The sequence below is a fragment of the Dipteris shenzhenensis genome, chromosome 22 (assembly GCF_047967505.1).
Source record: "Dipteris shenzhenensis isolate YYH24624 ecotype China chromosome 22, Dip_SZ_1.0, whole genome shotgun sequence".
NCBI classification, from domain to species: Eukaryota; Viridiplantae; Streptophyta; class Polypodiopsida; order Gleicheniales; family Dipteridaceae; genus Dipteris; species Dipteris shenzhenensis.
Genome location: NC_141617.1, coordinates 47,339,854 through 47,361,741, shown reverse-complemented (window position 1 = coordinate 47,361,741; position 21,888 = coordinate 47,339,854). Strand labels below are relative to the sequence as shown.

Below are 21,888 nucleotides of genomic sequence, written 5' to 3'. Positions count from 1 at the left end.
ACTACAGGGAGAAGATGGCCTACAGCAACAGATATCAAGTCACTAGAAAGCCTGTTATGCTATGGGTATTCTCTGAGAGTAGCTAGTATATCTGTATACCTGCCTGGCCCGTACGCCAAGATGTGATAGATGAGGGAGTTCTTGAAGGAGGATTACACCAACAACGTCTTTCCCTGAGGCCTTCACCTACAAAAATACTTAAAATCAGTTTCCCCTATCATCTCTGACAAAAAAAATTCCTAGTCATCATGCACAAAAAACAGCATAAGTCTTCAGGCATAATTGAATTTACCTCTTCATCACCATCTGCTTCTTTGACAAGTAAAATGATTGGACCACTAGCAGCAGAAGAAAGAGATCCGGGAATAATTCTATCCACCTGATTTCCAATACAAAGAGTATGAGAAAAGCTTAGCGTGATAAACTTTGTGAATTATGGTGCAATGGATTACATCCCAGACAATAGAGAGGAGATGACAGAGCTTAAACTGTCAGCATGCAGCCCTAGAAGTTGTTATGATACAATGTTAAAACAGATAAAAAGGCAACATAGATGAAAAGAGACCTCAACCAAGGTTCCAACTGCTGCACCTGGAACAAGTGGGTCCCAACCCTCTTCACCTGCAGCTGTTCGTGATGCCTTGAGCAGAAGGCTACATAGCTTTGAAAGCTGAAAAACCACACTACACAGGATATTCCAACAAGAGAAATTATTGCAGAAGAACTTGCTACAAATAAAAAAGGCTATAAAACAGCAAATAATCACAATCAGAGAACCAAAACCAGGTCTTGCTTGAAAACAGTATGACAATTGGTTTTCCTTTGCCATGGTATCAACACAGGAACGTGATCCACACTTCAAGAAATACACACTGTCTTTGTGATAATCTTCAGTGAATTTACTAAGACAGTCACTTAAAACTACAGAAACTGACTGGCTAAGCCCAGAAATCTCAGTAACATATGTCAGCCATCCCAAACTGAGTGAAATTTCTAATAAAAATTAAGACTTCTTGTGTTTCAACAATGAAATAGAAATGGAAAGCAAAAGCGAGTCCCAAACTCTAAATTACAAAGTGAGGGAAAGGAGAACCCATATCCTCAACAGATAAATCTTGAAAGCAAGATTGGTGGGTCCCGGTTGTGAGCAATGTACGAATAGCAGCAATGAGGACTGCATAATGCCAAGTCATCCACTACTCCCATCAATACGGGGAAAATCTCACTCTGAGGATAAACTCTGCTCTAAGTTCCGCTGCCTAGGAATTCCTGGAATCATGTGCCACTTGCCTCTCCAAGTGTGGCTGATCTAAGACCAAATTTGTTCTTTGGCAAATCGTCTCCCATCATTTGTCTGCAACACACACACCAAATCCTCTAAAGCAAGATGCTAGAGAAATATCCTAAAGGTAAAATTCGAAATTGTGGATATGCATGCAGAGATAAAAGGTCTTAGCTAAAATCTTTGAGGGCCTGGAGTGGAAAACTCCTAGTCAAGTGATTGTGCCTCATATAGCTTGAATGACACTCCCCAAGCGTTGGTGGATCGGGTCTCAAAATTGATTTATCAGAAGCACATTGCTTCAGCATGGTTGTTCTTCATCAAGATGCATGAGCCAAAAGTCAAGTAAAGAAGGTAGAAAAAGGTGTGAGGAGCTTGGGCTCTGATACCAATGGTTGGCTTTTTGACACTCTAGTGAGGCCAATTGCCATGTATGCGGCACCTTTTTGGGGGTGTGATCTTTCAGCAGCAAAGTGGAGGAGATTTGAGTGGCTACAAGTGATTATGGGCTCTAGGATGATTCGGAGTAAACCTCGGCCCCCCATCAGATAGTACATGCAGAGTTTGCCATGACCACTCTCCAGGTTGATGCCATTTTTCAGACAGTGACTTTTCTCCACAAAGTTTGGGACCTACCTCGCAAGAGACTTCCGAGGCTGGCACTAGAGTCCTCCATACGACTAGCATAGAGTGAGGTAGGTACAACATGGTTTGCCAGTCACGGCATTGAGATGGATCGGCTTCCCCCATTTCAGTACAGCATGGATGCACCGCCCGAGTTGATCCCACGGGATGAGATTAACCACATCATACGGTTAGATCTCCTCCAACTCCACACATCTCGCTATTGGGGGGGACGTAGAGTTCCCCACCAAGACCCAGCTCTACTATAACCATTTTCTGAGAGTATTGGAGGATGGGCTCATCATCAAACCTCGGTATCTCAAGGACAAAGGAGTCTCACACGCACTGAGGATTGCCATCGGACAAATGCGGGTCTCGTCCCATCAACTGAGGATCGAGGCAGTTACACCTAGATGTATTTGATTATGTATGATCAGACTTAGGATTCAGCATGGGTGATGATGCTCGTTTCAGTAGCTCCACCCTTACTGTGATTTGTATCAGGTTTTCTTCTAGTCTCATAGAACCATCGGTCTTCTGAACACTCTAATAAAAATTTTTTCTTTCTCTCTCTCTCTCTCTCTCTCTCTCTCTCTCTCTCTCTTTCACTCTCGTGTAGATCAGCATGTGTATGGTTAAAAGTGTAGCAGCATACATGCAAATGCACATGTCTACATGAATGAAAAGCACATGTATTTCTCAGAGATAGCACCATTGTTACAAATTAAGCACATGCAATCTTTTCTTCCTGGGTGTCTACACACATGCAAACTCACCACACATAGCATAGCCTAGACAATCTGAAATCCACCTACACCTACCGTCGGGTGCCAAAAGTAGTAGCATGTCACATGTATAATAATGTGGGCTTCAGTAAAGCATGGATTATACAAGCCAACATGCTAAGCTTGTGTCACTCTACAGCGGTGAAGGGCAGACTCAGCCCTGGTGAAGGAAAAAACTAATCAGCACGGCACTTATCGTTGCATCAAAGTTCAAAGGCCAAAAAAAAAGGGCTGCATGCATCCAGCTAGCAGATTCAGATACCAGTTAAGAAGATCACACTAATTTCTTTCAATGGGGACACTTTTTTCTTGTCAATGAGGAATGTCTCTAATCCTCAGGATGTTCTAATGATAAAAATTCTGCAACCCCATCACCATCAATGTGATTGTGCCTCATCATGTTACTCATTTAGCAAGTAAATATGTCAATTTTACACCAACCAACCAATCAAAGTACAAGCATCTTTCAATAAGAGTAAGGAGAGCCTGTAATGCTCAGGCTTTTGTAATGATAATACTTCTGAACCCCTTAATATAATAATGCCTCATCATGACAGTTAAATGTAGCAAATAAACAGTCAATCACAGTACTAACTTTGACTCCAATTTTGATTTCAAAAGAAGGGAAAGTAATAATTTTCCTTTTAGAGTAGTTGCATAGGCATACAGAGTGCTTAGCACATGGAGTCATTGATGTTGCAGTAGGCTGTACATCATGTAACACAAACATACAACCTCCCTTCCAGTACAAAACAGATACAACCAATTTCTCTTATGAATTGATCATCTATGTTGAAGCACATCAGCTCTGGCAGCCTGGAGTGAATCACGAAAATATATTCCTATATATCATTACTCAGATCCCAAATTGTCGTCAAATTAATCTTTCAATGTGACAAATTTAATATGATTCTACAAATTGATGAATTTACCAAGATCTTGCATTGATAAAATTTCTAATAATCAAGAGAGCTGATCAAATGCAGTAAACATTTACCCTGCACGGATTTCAGCCTCAGTATAGCATCTGACAGTATTTTCTGGAACACCAAACGCCTTTCCCAATTTCTGCAGCAGAAGCAGTGAAAGTGACCCACTCCATAAGAAAGAGTGTTTTCATTCCATTGTGTGGTAAGACCATATGCCTGATAGCTTACATTAGCTCAGCAAGATCTTTGCTTGTGTCTTCAAACAGCAAACAAATAAACAAGAAATGAAATTTCACAAGATAAAGCAGCCAGGCATTAGAGTGCAGGTGAAACAATACAGCATGATCACAGTCAAAGACAAAGGAGATGGTGAAACCTGCAATCATTATACAGAATAGTAAAGCCGCTTGTATATTTTTGCTAAGTGTCAAGAATCTTTGCAAGTGCAAAGCAACTCTCTTGTCAAAGAATTTTACTATCAGTTATTCTTGTGAATGTGCTACAACTGTTAAAGACAATGGGCCATTTTATAGATATATAATGAAAGGAATGACTAGAGTAGGCTCCTTTACGTTGCACCACAAAATAGATTCTGAGCCTAAAAAATGAGGAGCAGTGGCATGTGGCCTGCTTTCAATCATATTATCTGCAACCCATCTAAAGCACAAATTGCTCAAAGGTCACTAAGCACATCTGGCATACAAGATCCCTAAGTCTTAATTGCCATGGATGTATGAGCATCCTGTTGGCTGTTCTCCTTATGACTCTTTATGTTTCCACAGACTCTAACAAGGCCCACGGCAGTAAGATTTTTGTTAAGGAATTTTGGAGGGTCAAGACCAAACCGAAACTATCAAACATGGATACTCATTTGAAAGCCCTTGGAAAGAAGTCATCATTGTGGTCATGAGCTCAAAAAATGAATTTCGTGTACAAAGATAAGCCATTTGGTGTGGAAAAAAATCCGACATTTCTTGTGTAAGACCCCTTTGTGTATAAGACAAAGGGTACATATGGAAGATTTTTGCTCTTAGGTTAACTTTAATGTAACAGAACTAGTTATGCCAATTTTATAACAAGATAACAGTAGGTACTGGAAAAAGCGATGAGCTAAGGCACCATTCCATTGGTCTATCTCTTGTGGCCTTGCCATATGCCAAACACAAATTCATCGCCATCTCACTCACTCTAGGGCAGCCAATCAGATGCAAGTATTGCATTATGTGATTGATGCATTTTGATTGGGCACTAAATCACTGTGCCACATAGCATGGGCTGAAGCCTTGGAGAAGCAACCAGGAAGCTTCTTCGGAAGCTCCTCCCCTCCACACCTCCTCCATTAGGGTTTGCTATATTTGGGGTTCATTGTGTGTTTGCACTTCAGTTGCAACATTTTCAGCTGTATGCTTACATTCTAGCCAAGATGGCATTTCAGTTTTGCATTGTGTGTCTGCCCATGCACGCGCATGAATTCCTACCTATTGTGGAGGGCACTGCTCTCTAGTAGGCTTTCAATTCCTGTTTACTTCCACAAGGTATAGGGCTGGATCTGTGAAGACCCTAGTGGGCAGTGTTCTAGCCATATGCACACACCCCTAAGCCAGGGTCTTGAGACTCCTTTTGGGACCCCTGTAAGACTCAGATAGATTGGGAGAGCATCTGCAAGACTTTAGCTGAGCCATAGCTCAGTTCTAGTGTGAAAATCTTTGACTACCAGTGAATAAATCCTGAACCATTGGGTCCTCAGGTATCTACAATCAAAGTAGCTAATAGCAGAGAAGACAAACACAAATTGATGGAACCCTACACTGTCAGCCTCAGACAAGCAGAGGTTCATTGTTAGCAGGTTGAATTCAACACCAGCACGTGCACCAAGCAGAGGGAAGACCGGGAAAATTGATCCAGCCATCCACCTGCAACAAAACGAAAGTAGAAGCTGCAGCAAATCATTCCTAAGCACTCAGCAAGGGCACGTTGAATTAGGGGCGACAATACCTCTACAACAATGCAGACCTATACAAGAAAAATCAAAAGGAACAACAATACCTATACAATGCAGACCTATACCTGCATTAGCGTCGGTGAAGACAACCAGCAACAGAACAGACAACATTGAAAGAAGAAAGCTTGGATCAACAATCCTTCTGATTAGAGCAAGTAGATATGACGGTACTACCTACAGCAGGAAATAGCAAGCAAAGAAATCTTGAATCGAAGATCGATGTGGTCAGAGGAGGTAGATACAAAGGGCACAAAACAAATCGACCCTACTTCTGTAAGGTATGCTAGCATCATATGCATCTAAATTGGTGCAAAACAAAGCCCGCTTCTTGCTTAGCGTCATACGGACTTGCATCAGCTGACAGTGCAAGGATTTGTGTCAAACACCAACGAGAAAACGAGCAGGTTGATAAAACAAAACAGAGTAGAGAATGCAAGGAAAAAACTGTGCTGAGAAAAAGTGCCTGGAGCATCTAGGCCAGTGCAGCTTGCAACAGAAACATAGATCTAGTTATAGAATTCAATAAATTCTTCCATCTTATATTATCTCCCTTATATGATCTGAGAGCCTTAACATGCTTGCTAGTTTGGTTTTAAAACATGGCAAAGAATTCCTGGAAGTACTTATGGGTCTAAGGCTTCCCCTTCAAGAAGTACACCCATGTCTTTCTAGAATAATTGTCTATGAATGTCAGGAAGCAAACCCTACCTCCTACTTTGACATTTAGAGGACCACATAGGTCAGAATGTATCAGCTGAAGAATATCTTTTTAAGTTATTAGCTTTTAGGGAATCTTTAAACTTTTACATCAATGCATGAGGGCACCATCAAGAGGCTTGGCTTTTCGGATCCCTGGATCAGGGGTGTCTCAGCCCTCTATGTAGGTAGTTTGAGCCAGATACTTATTGGTGGCTACACGGGGGAGGCCATTTCACTTTCCCGCTCTGTTCGGCAGGGATGCCCCCTTGGCCCTTTCTTATTCCTCTTTGTGGCCGAAGCGCTAGGGTATTTTCTGAGGTCTCAGTCAACGGGACTCATGGGGATGAGGCTCCCGATTCAGCAAGAGGAGGAGCTTTTGGACTTAGAGTTTGCAGATGACACAGTTCTTTTTGTAGAGGGCTCAAGGCTTGGATGCAGTTAGGGAGGCCTTGGCAGCATATTGTCTAGCCTCAGGATCCAGGATCAACTGGACCAAATCAGTCGGCTTTCTCGCAGCGACCGAGGAGGTATAGGAGATCCAGGATTGGGGCTCAGCACTAGGCTTTCGGTGGATTCCGAGGGGGAAGACAGCGAGATACCTTGGCTCCCAAGTTGCCATTGATATTTCAGCAGAGCAGCAGAGCTTCCCGGTCCTAGAGAGTGTTCGGCGCAAGCTTCTGTACTGGAGCTTGGACAAACTCTCTCTTTCAGGAAGGGCCTTGGTGGCTAACCTGGTCCTCCTTGCTACTGCCTCGTACTTAGCCTCGTGCTAGTGTTTTCATAGGGGATGCATGGGACAGCTGAGGCGCTTGGTGCACAATTTCCTGTGGGCAAGATCGGATGGCACACGTAACACCCGAGCCAAGGTAGCCTGGCAGACACTGATCTTGCCCTAGGCCTAGGGAGGATTGGGCATCATTGATCCGGAGATGTAGAGCAGAGCCTTGTTGGGCAAGTTGGTAGTGAGGGGCCTCACTCCAAGTACAGAGCCCTGGCTTCTTCTGCAGCGTGGTCTCCTTCGGAACACCCCCCACATGGGTGGGCAGTGGTAGCAGTCACACAGATGGCTCTTCTTTAAGTCCCCCCTTATAGGGAAGGACTCTCCCTTGATGCTGAGTCTCCTCAAAGTTTGGCAATGATTGGCAGGGGGTCTTTTTCGAGCCAGTCCTAAGTTTTCAGAGGAGTTTGCACGACAGCCTCTAGTCTGGCACCCAGAGGTCCAAGATTAGGATGGCCACATGCTGGGACAGAGGTAATAAGGTTGGGCACAGTGGGACAGCGACCCGGCTCGATCTTTCAGGACGTGGGCGAGACTTTCGGCTGATGTAGAGGAACGATTAGAGACCCTCTCACATCTTCAAGACGCGGGCCAGAGGATGGCAGAGATTGAGATAGCTATCCTAGAGTCTTGGTGGGCGGGCCTTCAGAGTTTCACACCAGTGCAATGGTTGGGCTAATTCTCAGGGACACGGGCACCTCTTCGGATTCAGCTCTGGCCCCTCCCTCCCATTCTCAGCCGAGCCCAGTTCTACAATGTGGGTCCACGTGGACTCTTACAGTTTCTGACAGGTGAAGATCCAGAGATGAATGGAGCCTTGGATTAGTTAGTGTGGCAGAGGGTCAGAGTAGTGGGCCGTCTGGGCAAGGAGTGGTCCATCGACCCCTCTCGCATCTCAAATCTGGATGTATCTCACTGGCGCTTATGGTTATGGGAGGGTCGTCCCCTCAGTGAGGTACAGTGGGACCGAGGTCAGTGGTTCTAGGTGGCTGTCCAGAGTAGGCCACTCAGAGAGAGTGGAGGAGGTGCCCTTCTTCTCTTATACTACACGCATAGGACACTGCTTGCAGTTGGAGGCGATAGCCTGGACTCTGTCGAGAGAGAGGCATTGGGCAGCGCAGCAGGTACCTCGAGAGGTGAGATCCAGCTTCTGGACACGCCTTTGGTCCAATCTCCAACCACGGAAGATCTACTACTTTTTCTGGATCATGGCGCATGGAGGTCTTCCTATTGGCCCTTGGTTGGAGCAGATGAGGGTGGATGGTAGCTACCATAGATGCACGATTAGGGTTTTGGAGACGATCCCCCACTGCCTTTGGAGCTGCCCAGTAGCATAGAGGATATGGCAAGGAGTGTTTCGGATCGTGGCGAGGCTTCAGGGCACGCAGAGGGACTTAACATGGGGCATAGCTGCTTGGTTGTCGAAGGGTAGCCATGCCTTTCCCATTGACATGTTCTCTCCAGCATACATGATTTAGGGCTTGTTCATTCACAGCATTGAGTTTCATGAGGCCACCCCTCCCGCTAGTCATCGACCTCTTTCTTCGGCGGAGGACAACGTGTGGGAGACAGTAGCCACCATCATAGCATGGAACATCTAGGTTGCTCGCTGTAGTAGAGTTATGGGCCAGCAACATGTTCAACCGTCGGCCACCTTGGTAGCCATCTAGCAGGACATCATCTTCACGCTTCATGCCATTTGGGAGCGAGGCACTCTAGGTTCTCGAGCTACCGTCGCACGACGGGAACGTTTCTGCAAGGCTTGGCTTGCACGTGTTTTCTACGACATCACCTCGAGAGGGATCAAATGGTTGTATTGTCCACCACCCTAGTTGTTAGCCCCTATTACAGAGAATCCCTAGGTAGTGAGCTGGGATCTCTGGCAGCAAGAGTGTCTTTCTGACAGCGAGTATTTAATTTTGCGTTGATTTTCATGGTTGGCACCTTTATGGCATTTGCCAACTTGTATGATCATTTTTTACAAGCATCAATAGAAGTTATTTTCTCCGAGGCACGGGGGGGGGGGGGAGAGGAGTATGATCGTATGAATAAAACTTGGGAGTTAATAGATTTACAACCAAGAAAGACTTCCATCGGTAACAAATGGATCTATTGGATTAAAAGTATAAAGCGAGGCTCGTTGCAAAGGGTTATGTCCAAAAAGAAGCCATTGACTATGATGACACCTTTGCGCTAGTAGCCAAGGTTGATAGTAGCCCTTGCCACTCATTTTGGCTGGCATTTTTATTAGATGGACACTAAAACCGCTTTTCTACATGGTGATCTGAAAGAGGAGGTGTATCTCGACCAGCCATGTGGGTTTGACATTGAAGCCAAGGACAAAAAGATCTGCAAACTACGAAAACTGTTGTATGGTTTGCAACAAGCACCTCTTGCTTGGTATTCAAAAATTTGATGAGCATTTCCATTAAAAGGGCTTCAGTAAGAGATCATCAGATTATATATTGGGATACAATGGAAATGAAAATAAACCTATCCAATCAGAGCAATATCCCAATATGATCCAAAAGAAAGCCATTGGAAGAAAGCTAAGAGAATACTCATGTATGTCAAGGGAACCTAGACTCATGGGATTGAGTGCAAAAGAAGCAATGATCTAAAATTGTCAGGGTTTGGTAGTGATTGGGCAAGATGCTCAGGTTACAGAAGGTCTACTTCTAGATATTGCTTCAGCATTGGACTTGGCTTGATATCCTAGAGCGGTAACAAGCCAAATATCCTCCATGGAAGCCAAATATGGAGCATCCTGTGAGGCTCCTGGTTGAGGAGGATCTTTAATTATATTTGACTCGTTCAAAAATATCCTACTCTCAGAGCATCCAGAGGATTGCACTCCACGAGGCAGCCCCCCCGGACGCCCTAGCTCCTCCTTCCCCTAGGGAAGACAGTGTTTGGGAGGTGGTAGCCAGCATTACGGCTTGGAACATTTGGGTGGCTTGCTGCAGTCTTGTGATGGGAGAGCACCCGGTTCCACCCTCGGCTACCTTGGTTTCCATCTCACACGATATCATTTACACTCTACGGTTGACCTGGGAGCGTGGGACACCAGGCTCCAGGGCAACTATTGAGAGGCGTGCTCGTTTCTGCAAGGCTTGGCCTGTAGGTGTTTTCTACATCTTCACTCCGCAAGGGATTCACTGGCTGTATAGTCCCCCACACTTGGCTGTAAGCCCCACTTCCGGCTTCTCTAGAACAGGCCGGTTTTTCTTTTAGCCTTTTTCGGTTTTGTTCGGTTTTTCATACTCAGCATCTTCGGGGCTGTTGTCTTTCAAGCATTAATAGAAGGTTCCTTTCTTTGAAAAAAAAAAAAAAGATCCTACCCTGTTATTGATCGATAATCAAGGCTCTATTAAATTGGCCAAGGACCTGTATTTCATGCTCGGACAAAGCACGTTGAGGTGCAACATCACTGAGCAATGAAGTTGAGCTCCTAACAGAAGATGAGGTGGCTGATATCCTAACCAAACCTCTTGCTCGAAGTAAGCAAGATAATATTTCCAACCTGATGAGTGTCAAGCCTAGTCCATTATTCAATAAGGGAAAAGTGTTGGAAAAAGTATGTACTTAGTTCACTAAACTACCCTTGGGGTGATTTTGGGTGGTAAAAAAGTACCCTTGGGGTGATTTTGGGTTAGGATTAATAAAAGGTAAAAAAGTACCCTTGGGGTGATTTTGGGTTAGGATTAATAAAAGGTAAAAAAGAGTGGTAGGTAGAACTTAGGTCCTAGGATAGGAGATCCATGACGTTATGTTATGGAGAAGGGCTAGAAATTTTTAAGGAGCCACTTGTGTGGCAAGGCTGCACATACATCCATCATGCATGCCCACTACATTCTAACAAACAATGACACATCAGGCATATAGCTGCAGCACAATGGAGCTACATACTTGCCTAGATTTACCACGGAAAAAATAATATTGTCCTCATCACAAAATCGAGGAGCTCTAGGACCAATAATACCATCACGTGTGTCCTTTGAATGCTTTATGATTTGGAAGGGAACTTTTCAGCAAACAGAAAAGAAGGCAGGGGGGAAAAGCCAAACATATGCAGCTTACAAGTATTATCTCTAAAGAGAATACAACCTTACAAAAAGGGAAAGGGAGGGAAGAGGGGTTTGGGGCTGGAGGGACCTGGAGGGGTGGGTAGCAAAACATGCATGCGTGTATCCACACACACAAAAGAATGTCATGGAGAGAAACACACCTCGACTTTTTGGGGGTAAATATACAGCAGCATATCAGAAAATGCCTCCGAAAGCCTTCTAGCTCTCTCAACTGTAGCTTTAAGTCGAAGAGCCCAGATTCTTATAACATCCTCACTTCCTGATATACATAGGAGGGCAGGAAATACAATATGATATAAGGGATCAGAAGAGCAAGACAAACAAGAAATTCATGTAAAGCTTCCAGTCTGAGAGTGTTATTATGAATGCATTTACGATCTTTGTATGATTGATAGATCATTTAATAAGAAAATTTGAAAACCTTCAATGAATTTATTAGAATTTTTAAAAATTAAGGCTACATTGCTTTATCGAATTGTTCACATTAGTATAGCCATTATTTGTGTGAAAATACAAAAAACGACCATGTGGTGTCCAGCAGACCAATAGCAATGGATCTGATGTCATGTTATGACATGGTTGCACCTACTAATCAATGAAGAAGAAGTACTCAGTATCAACTGTGGTAAATGTACAAGCAGGCAGGATTTTCTGTCTTCTGATTAATCTCCAGGATGGAGGAAGTAAGATCAAAAGAGATCACCATTCACTGCATGAGACAGTAAAATAGCAAGGTATGGGCAGAACGGAATTTAATGTTGCCATCTTGTAGTAGTCAAAAACTGGAAGACCACCATGCAAAACATCAAGTCCATTTTGCCACATCTCTTGTGGGAGTTTGAGAGATGCCAAAGTGGCTGACAAGTGGCTCTAAGTCCCACATGAGGCCCTCCTTCAAGATTAGACATGAGGATTCGTCTTTTCACATGCACAAGACGTAAGAACATTGTTTACCTCCAACATAATTAGTACTTTAATTAAGACACATTGATTAATTCTACATTAGGTTGCCATAAGTTGTTAGTGCAACGGCTGCATAACCAAGGGTTTTTTATAAACTGTTTTCACATAAAGGTTGTTATGGTCTCTTGGAGTTGAGGTTGTGCAACCACAACAAGTTTCGTTTTCTTTTCAGTCTTTGTTATCAAAGAAAACCAAAGACGATAAAAAAGATGCCCACAATCTCATTAGACAAAAATGGTTTCATTTCTTAACTTATAAGAATACTTAAGAACTTTCCAAGCCATTACACAAAATACTATATCGATATTGTTAATTCAAGTTTGTGCATCGTAACAGAAACCCTCAGCTTTTGAAAATTGGTGAGCAGGTAAAACTCTGCTTTGAAAACAAAGTGAAGTCTGTAAATGTCCCACACTTTTTAAACAATGGTTCTTGTTCACTTTTCATGTGACATGTATGACCCAATTTGAAGCACTGCAAAGTCAAAAACTTGAAGCAAATATAACTTCTATGGAAACTCATACTTCCTTGGCTCTGATGGGCTGGTAGACTTTCACCTTAACTTGATTCATGTTATGGCAGTCCTTCCAATTTACATGTCTGAGATGGAAACTGCCTTTAGTGAGACTTAAGGATTGGTAGGGTAAATCTGTCCACTATAGTCAAGCTTCTCATTCTAGAAGGGTCATGGTTTGTTGGTATAGCGATTGGTGCAAACAATTGTTGGGCCCACGCAATAAGAGCAAGCTGAGTTTAATGACGGCCCAAATTCAGATTCAATCAGGCAATACATGTTAATCGAACAAAAAACCCATAATGTCATTGACTAAGATGACTCCTACGTGAGTCAGCTTTCGAGATCATCTTCACCAAACCATGAACTAGGCATCGAACCACTAAATGCACTATCTGGAACTCAGCACCCAACCATAGAGCTATCAGCTCACCCCTGAGCACTAAAGGTCACAAGGAAGATACTCAGCTTACCTCTGGATCAGTAGTCCCCCGCGTCCCATAACACGGAAGCCCCATCTACTAGGGGTGCATTGGTCTAGCCTACCAAGTACTGCCATGCCTCTAGTAGGATCCCTATCCAAGCATTGATCAATGTCCGGAATACTAAGCCCCTATGGCAATACGTAGCCTCAATCTCTTGCTATATTTGGCATGTAGGTTTCATTCCCTTCTAGACCTCCATCTAGATATAACACTCTAGTTAGTATTACCCTTCCTAACCCCCTAACTCCACCCTTGGGGTTTCCCTTGACCAATAGGTGAGTCACTCGGTGTCACGAGGGCGTGAGAGGTTTCATTCCCTTCTAGACCTCCATCTAGATATAACACTCTAGTTAGTATTACCCTTCCTAACCCGCTGACTCCATCCCTTGGGTCTCCCTTGACCAATAGGTGAGTCACTAGGTGTCATGAGGGCATGAGATTTGTACTTGCATGTGGGCACCACCTTGGAAAAGGTCGCGACCCTAGAAAACTAGTTGGCAAGGCCACAGGGCTAATGTTTGGGATTCTGATGCCTACTGTGAGTGGAAAGAGCATTGAATGCAAGAGATCTAACTCCTTGTGTGATCTATTTGCTGGACTCTCCAATTAATAAAGAAATACTAAAAGGGGCGCCAAGGGTTTGGGGCCAATTAGTGTCCTCGTTATCAAGCAGGAGCACTCTAGCTTCCCCAATCTGTGTTTGATTTACTAACTGAATATTATAGTGTAAAGGCTTTGGTTGGTTAGTTGTCTTTACCACCCTCTTGTTGGCCTTGAGGCCGGTTTCATGGTTCTGTTGCCGGGACATCACCATCTTTCATAACGAGGTGAGCTCATGATCGTCTCTGGTGAAGTATTTCCGCAACGGTGCCAAAATTTGTTAAGTCTTCTTCGACGAAGACCGACGTGTCGTGGGGATCTTCAACCAAGCCGCTTCGAAGAGCTCGTCCTCCAAGAAACTTCCTTGTGGGGTCTGATTGACTTGCAGCTACGCAGTGTTGTCACGGACACCATCCTCGGATTCTATCCAAGTTACTACGCAATCGTAAGGGGGAGGGGAATGAGAGGAATAGGGGAGAGAAGCATGAGCATGGTGAAAGGGGAATCGATCACAAGCGTAGCAACAAGCAAGAGTAAAGAAAAGGAAGCAAGACAACAACTCTTTAGGAACTTCATGGAAGATGTGATGGGAAGAATGGATAGGAATGATATTGACTGTTCATATGCACAACAATACTTCTCAATCTATTCGGACAGCTCCACATCCTCGCAAGATGAGCAAGGAGAGCAATCTATGCATGAGGGAGCCTCCCAAGATGACCAAAAATGTTGAGGCATAGCAAGCTGTAAACCCTTTTGGTGTGAGTGCCTCTTAGTCAAAAGGGTCAAAAGAGGTTGAGGATGCACAGGCTGCTAATGCTATGTTTAAGGCACAGTTAATGAGTGTTGTGGGAACACTCACACAGAACCCATAGTTCTTTGAGTTTATGCAGGCTCCTTTGAGGTCTAAGGAGAGAAAGAGGCATTCTCATGCAGGAGAGCCCAGTGGGGTCCAAAAACAGTCACTTGGCGTGATGCCATTGAAGCCCTCGGTAATGCCGAATGCATAGGGTGCTCCATAGCAGCAATCTTTCCATTAGATATGCATGGCCAAGGGATTAATTTCCAGAATCTAAATCATGGGCAGCAAGCTTTTCCCCAACCCTCTTTGCATCCGGGTATTTTGGTGGTAGTTTGGTGTTCCAGGCTAGGGCTAGGGCTGGCCGAGCTATAGATGTTCCTAGAATGCTTAGAAACTACCCAGTGGGATCTCAGCCTGGTATGCAAGGAATGCAAGGGAATGTGTCTCGGGATATGCAGCCCGGAATGCCTAACTTAATGTATGGCAATATTGGCATGCAACCAAGAATGTAAGGTGGAATGACAGGGAATTTTGGAGCTCCCATGGGTATGTTTGGTATGCCTGCTTGGAAACTACCCAATGGGATGTCAGCCTGGTATGCAAGGAATGCAAGGGAATGTGTCTGGGGATATGCAGCCCAGAATGTCTAACTTAATGTATGGCAATATTGGCATGCAGCCAAGAATGCAAGGTGGAATGACAGGGAATTTTGGAGCTCCCATGGGTATGTTTGGTATGCCTGGGGCTGCTTTGGCAAATCCTCTAATGGGTAGTGGTATTGCAGGACAGGCTTGAGGGAATGCTATGCATCCTCTTATTTTGCAACCACCTATTTATGACAATATGACACCCAAAGGGAAGGCATATGACAACCACCTGTTTATGACAATATGACACCCAAAGGGAAGGCAAAGGATTACAAGGAAGGTGAGACAATAGTGAAGTTTGAGACCTTCAATGGGGCTCAAGATAGGCTGAAGGCTTTAAATTTTGTGCAATAGTTTGATGCAGCCTCCTAGGAGGGAACTTCCTTGAGTCCTATAAAATGCGAAAGGCAGCCACCTTCCTGAAGGGAAATGCTTTACAATGGTGGGCCAATTTGTTGCTACAGAACAAAGCACCGACCAGTTGGGTTCAATTCAAACAGGTGCTCTGAGCTACTTCGCTGACCACTACCTTTGAGATGGATGTTATGACAGCATGGTACAAGTCGGATGCAGCCAATTGTCATAACTTGGAAGAGTACAATAAAAAGTTTTGGGAAGCCCTATTGCCGGTTAGCTCTTATGAGCATGTGCCATTGTTAGAGCAAATTGAAAAATATTGATGTGGGCTGCCCCATAATTGAAAATGCTAGCACAGCTGATGCATTGTTTCTTGGAAAGACCAGCAGGTACAAAAGTAGTAAGTCTGATAGCTTTAAGAAAGCAAGGAAGCCAGGGAATGCTTCCAAGGCTCCGTTCAACAAAGGGAAGAAGCGTGATAGGCCAAGCTCCAATTGGCTATCATGTGAGTAAAGGAAAGATTTGATGGAGGCCAAAAAATGCTTTCCATTCTCAGACACAATATGTCCCAATATTTTAATGCTAGTCTGAGCTAACTGAGTCTTCTTAGGATTTAATTGACCACCATTATTATCAATCCCTGACCCAGCTTGCCACAGTGCTCCCTTCTTCCACTGTAGACACAAATGTCATCAATAAACACTTCACAAAATTTATCTAGGAAAGGTGATAAAATCAGATCTGAATTCTCCTGATAGTGCAAGGGGCTGTTGGTAACTCCAAAAGGCATTTTCCTGTAACAAAAACACCTAGGGGGTAATGAAAGTAGTCTTGATTTGATCTTCCTAAGCTATGGCTATTTGGAAGTACCTTGAATATCCGTCACACAAGCTGTACATTTCATGATCCGCCACTTTATCAAGAATATCATCCAAAAAAGGCACACGATAGTGGTTTCTCTTTGTCACTGCATTCACAGGTTTGTAATCGACATAGACTCTCCATTTGTCTACACCTTTTGGCACTATGACCACAGGACTTATCCAATCAAAGTGAACTACATGATAAATTATTCTTGCCTTGAGAAGCTTATCTACCTCTTCCTTCAGCACATCTCTCTGTTCCGGGCTTAATCTCCTTATTTTCTGGAAAACAGGTTTGGCACCTTCCTTCAGCTCAATCCTCACAGGCTTCCCTTTAAATCCCCTGATCTCCTCATAAGAGGTGATAAACAAATTGGGGTATTTCTGCAACATTTTCAAATATTCTTCTTTCTCCTCAACATTGAGATCAGGATTTAATGATTGCTCAATCAACACCTGGGTTAATTCTTGAGAACATTTGGGCTGCATTAAATCCTCAATAACCTCAAACCTATCCACCTCTTCCTCACCGAACCCTGCTGCCCCCACAAAATCTACCTGTGAATCCTCATCTACCAAATCCACCAATGCTATTGTTCCTTCATCACTTTCTAAAGTCACCGAGCTCTCATCCTCACTGCTGGTTTCACTTCTCTCTTCCTCTTCACTTGCTGAATCTGAAACTTCAGCCCTGCTAACCATATCAAAATTCAATTTCTTCCCATTCGTATGTACAGAAAAGATTCCTCTCTGCCAATTCTGAATTGCACCTACCTTCCTCAACCACGGCCTTCCAAGAATCAAAGGATAGGCTCCCAACCCCCCAGGCATCACATGACAATCCACTCGACATAAAACACTGAATGCCTCAGCCTCCAGGCCAGGTACTATCCCTAAAGTCTTCACCTTGGAGTGGTTTTCCATTCTGATGCGATAACTAGAGGAGCTGAATATCTTTAGTCAATCTCTCTACACAAGCCTAGGTAATCACACAAATCTGTGCACCCCCATCTATATAGGCCTCTCCCAAACCCTTTCCTTTATGCCAGGCTTCTACAGCAAGTAAAAGATCTGGTAACTCTGAGACAAACATCAGCTTAATTGTACCTTTATGAGAGTGCCTCTTTGCTCGATTTATAGCCCGCCTCCATTCTTTTTTAAGCTTTGGGCATAGACCAATCATTTGGGCAAATGTAATGTCAAGTTTCCTAGCTGAAAGATCTTCCACCAAATCATAATCTCCCTGCTTCTTTCCCATGGGATAATCTGCAGTTCTGTACTTCCTTCTGGGCTTCCTGCTCTTCTTCTTTCGGTAGGTCATCATCTCCTCAGACTGCTTCCCCTTCTTTGCACTCAGACCAACCTCCTCTTCTCTATCTCTCTTCCCTAATGGCATGACATCTTTAACTTCCTCCAACTCCAACAAGCCAAATGTAACTGCCTTACCTTTCCCTTTCTCTTCTGCAGTGGCTTTACGGATTCCAGAGGCACTAGACTGACCTGCATCTTTTACTTCTACACTATGATCATTCATCCTATTATTTAACCCTGTTGGCAATGGATAAACATCACCTCCCGCACAAGGAGGCTTATCACAGTGTGTGCTGTAATGTCCCGACCCTCCACAATTAAAGCACTGGACACAAGGTGCAAATGACCCTTGACCTCGTCCTGCCTGCCACGGGCCTGAATTATTAGAAGAAGGCATGCTGCCTCTGCCATAACCACTCGATGATCTACCTCTTTCCCTACCGTTCATCAAATTCAAACTCAAACTCTTCATAAGCTCCGACATTTCATGAATTTCTTCTTTTATATTCTCCTCCTTCCTAACTTCAAGCTTCTGTATTTCTGGCTTCACATGAGAGATAATTTCAGGCACATGCTGAACCATTGGCATCTCTTGCATCATTTGTGACAATCTTCTCTGCTTCCTCTCCTTCTCTTTTGCTACCTTAGAGCATCCACCAGCTCTTTACATTCAATCTTTATCCTAATCTCCGCCAGCAACAAACCTATCCTTTTTTATGACTCTAGGAGGAACTTGAGGTAATAAGGCCACCTGTCATTTATTCCACAACACAGTGAACTTACCGACATACTCATCCACTAACTGAGTCGGCTGTTGCTGCAATAAACATAGCTCTCTCCAAATGCCATCAGGATCTCTAACACACATAAACCTGTCCAGGAATGTTGTCCTCACCTCTGGATAAGTCGGTTTCTGTGAGCACCCTGATCATCACGCATCCTTGCAGAGAAAGTCTGCAGCCAAGTTCTCGCTTCTCCCAACAGACAAAAGGATAGAATCTGAAGAAGGACTTCTAGAGCATTCCTGTCTTTAATAAGAGCTGTGAACTCCAAGCACTCTAAAAACCTCTTCATTGGACAACCTGTGAAATCGAGGAAATTCATGAGCCATCTCTCCTCTTGACTAACTTATCTCAAACACACTTCCAACCAGAAATACCACCCAACCTCTTCTGGGAAGAAAACAAAAACAATCACTCTATTGAAGAAAACTTACCTTGCATCTGACTGGCATTCTTCTTCCTAAGAGCAATCACTTTCAAAGCCTTTTGAACCTTAGCACGGAGATGTATCACCCGAAGTTCAACATCAAGGCATCTATCTCTCCTGTGTCCACACTCCTCACATAACTCACAATGAATCACTCTCATGCGAGGCTTTGTCTTCATAGTTTCAATCCCTAACCACACAGAAACTCCCCAGCCAATCTTCTGGGCCGTTTTGTCTTGAGTACCCAATCTCAATTCAAAACTCCTCCTGTCCCCAGCACGATCGCCAAAAAGATGATAAGGAAAAAAAAGGAAAGACAACCATGAATTATGTACTTCACCACGTCAGATAGCTAAGACTTCATAGGGATCAGCTGCAATGTGGGCTCGTAGATGATGAGATTATGAACCAGGTTCTAGAGCAAATATCCAGAGCACACAAATAACAAGTCAATCTCCCACACAATCTGACTAGAACACACACACAAGAACACACAGACTCTTTGAAAGAGGGGGAAGAAGGCTTTGACTTGTTGTAGCTCTGTGTCAACCAAGAGTTGTTCATACACACAGTCGTTCTTTGTACGACAAATCAACCACACATGATGTATCTACAACACCTCCTTCCAGCAGCTTGTATAAGTAAAACAACTCGTACTTATGCTTCTCGTACGGAATCCTCATGCATAAAGAACCCCCAAGAATGCTAATTCATTGAGTCATCCCCTCCACCTATAGATTCATGAAACCTCAATGATCAAAGTCCCTATCATGACTTCTGTTCAGTCACTATTGCATCTGCACACAAGCTGTACGTCATACTCAGAATTGTAAGCAGCCACATCACAAGTGCTTCCAGCAGCAGCAACTCCCAATCTGTCTTCTGTTCCAGCTAAGCTCCCCCATGTAGCCTGCACACTTGTGCATGATTAAAGGTAACAAACCCACAGCCCAAAAAAATAAGCTACTCGTACTTCATGTCGATCAGCCCATTAGCTCTCCGCTCAGCTAATCGTCCATCAGCCCTGTGCTTTTTTTTCAGATCATCACACCCCGTTGACAGCCCGTACACAGCCCAATCGCCCTCTCAGATCATCACAAACCTCTACACCTTGACGCACTGCTTTTGTACAACACTTTGAAGCCCATGAACCATCCGTTCATCGACCAGCAGATCCTTTCCTCTCTCTTCCTTTTCCGCTCTCTCCCCCCAACTCGATCTCTCGCTCATCAACGTTTTCCAGCACTCTCCAGTAGTCGCCATCCCACATATCAGCCCACTCGTCAGCTAGAGCATCCCCAATCCTTGATCACATAGCCACCTTGCATGCATACATTCCCTTCCAGATTTTCCAGCCACGTCATCACGTAATATTTACCACTCTTCCATTTAGAAAATGCAAATATCCCCCCAAGGCACATTAAATGCACATTTTGGACCTTCAATCACACAATTCCCACACACATTAGCATGCACATTAAGGCTTGCATGCACCCCCGTATACACACATGAAACGTCCCTTGACATGGACACCAAAACATATCAAATTCCCGTAACATGCAAGTGCACATTGACTCAGGAAAATAAAATAAAATAAAATAACCCTTCATGACTTGATTTACATGACCCCAAAAACATTTTTACTTGACCACACATTGGACACCCTTGCTCTGGAGATCTGGTACAACCACATTGCATTTCATCATTTCCCATGAAGTCCCTACAAAACATACTTTATTGTCTCAAAAAACTATACATTAGTCCATCATGCTTGTGAAAGAAAAATCCACAAATGCCAAAAGCCCTTACCTACCCTAGATGTGTACAACTATGTGCCTACCCACAGTTATATACAGTGCTCAAAAACTTGATACAGGTTTTGTCCTATCAACGTCAGTGGGGATGTCATAGAAGCTGCTATGCGTGATGGAGTTTATGGTTTTCAATCTTATGAGTGACTATCGTGAGATTGAAACTGCACTATGTTGTGTTTGTAGAGGATGAGTTTGGGAATGTTCCTGGATTCATCTAGGTATATAAATTTATTGTGTCTTTTCAAAGAAAGAGCTTGGGCCATGTCCGCAGTGAAAGTCTAGATGGCATTTCATTTTTAGGTATATATCCTAGAAATCAGCTTTTCCCTGCATTCTCACTATCATTAGTGTTTTATTCCCTATAGCCTACTCTTTACAGATGAACAAATAACAGACAACAACATTAGGAGTCAAACATAAACTTTCTATATGTCCACATATGGACTCATGGGAACATGTACAAACTTTCTATATGTCCGCATATGGACTCATGGGAACATGCACAAACTTTACAAAAAAAGAAACCCATTATAAATGCATTAAATGTAGGTTTAAAACTTTTCAATTCAAACAAACCTTCTCTTTCGGCCATCCCTGCTGCTTGCCATGCCTGAATTTCATTTTCAACAGCCATGCATTCACCCTGCTGCCAACCAGACAATCCAAGTTGACGAAGACCAAGAATAACAGCTCCTAGAGGATGGTTCCAACTGTTCACGCTCCTTGACCAAGCTTCATTAGCAAGCATTGCAGCTCCTCCCATTGTATCTAAAGTGTTCACAAACCTACAAAACATGCAACATTCAAACACCAGAATATCCAAACTGAAAACGTATAGCATTCTGATTACAAACTGGATCAACAATAAAATCATCATACCAATAAATTTATTCAGTCACTCCTAAAAAAGATTATTACAAACTCCATCCATGCTTTTTCTATTGGAGAACAGAGCCGTTTCTTTCCTGTTATCCCGTATAAGAAAGTTAAGTCATTTGACTTTTGTACCCCAGTTCCCTATAAGTTCATTCAAGTTTCTTATGTACTATTCCTTGAAGCCCCCAAGTGAGTTTTATGTCTGCATGTTGTCATAATACAAATGCCACAAAGCTTCCAACATGAGACCAATAATACAC

The 21,888-nt window shown here is 43.5% G+C and overlaps 1 protein-coding gene across 1 annotated transcript in view; it reads right to left on the bottom strand.

Moving 5' to 3' along the window:
* The window catches only part of PWD (chloroplastidic phosphoglucan, water dikinase (ATGWD3)), a 108,739-nt gene that overhangs the window by 45,652 nt on the left and 41,199 nt on the right, over positions 1-21,888 (bottom strand). The window contains exons 10-15 of the mRNA XM_087393108.1: positions 21,329-21,537; positions 11,328-11,446; positions 3,689-3,759; positions 566-683; positions 293-379; positions 100-186 (exon numbers count right to left, since the gene is read on the bottom strand). Of these exons, the coding sequence (XP_087249234.1) occupies positions 100-186; positions 293-379; positions 566-683; positions 3,689-3,759; positions 11,328-11,446; positions 21,329-21,537 (691 nt within the window). The remainder of the gene's footprint in view (positions 1-99; positions 187-292; positions 380-565; positions 684-3,688; positions 3,760-11,327; positions 11,447-21,328; positions 21,538-21,888) is intronic.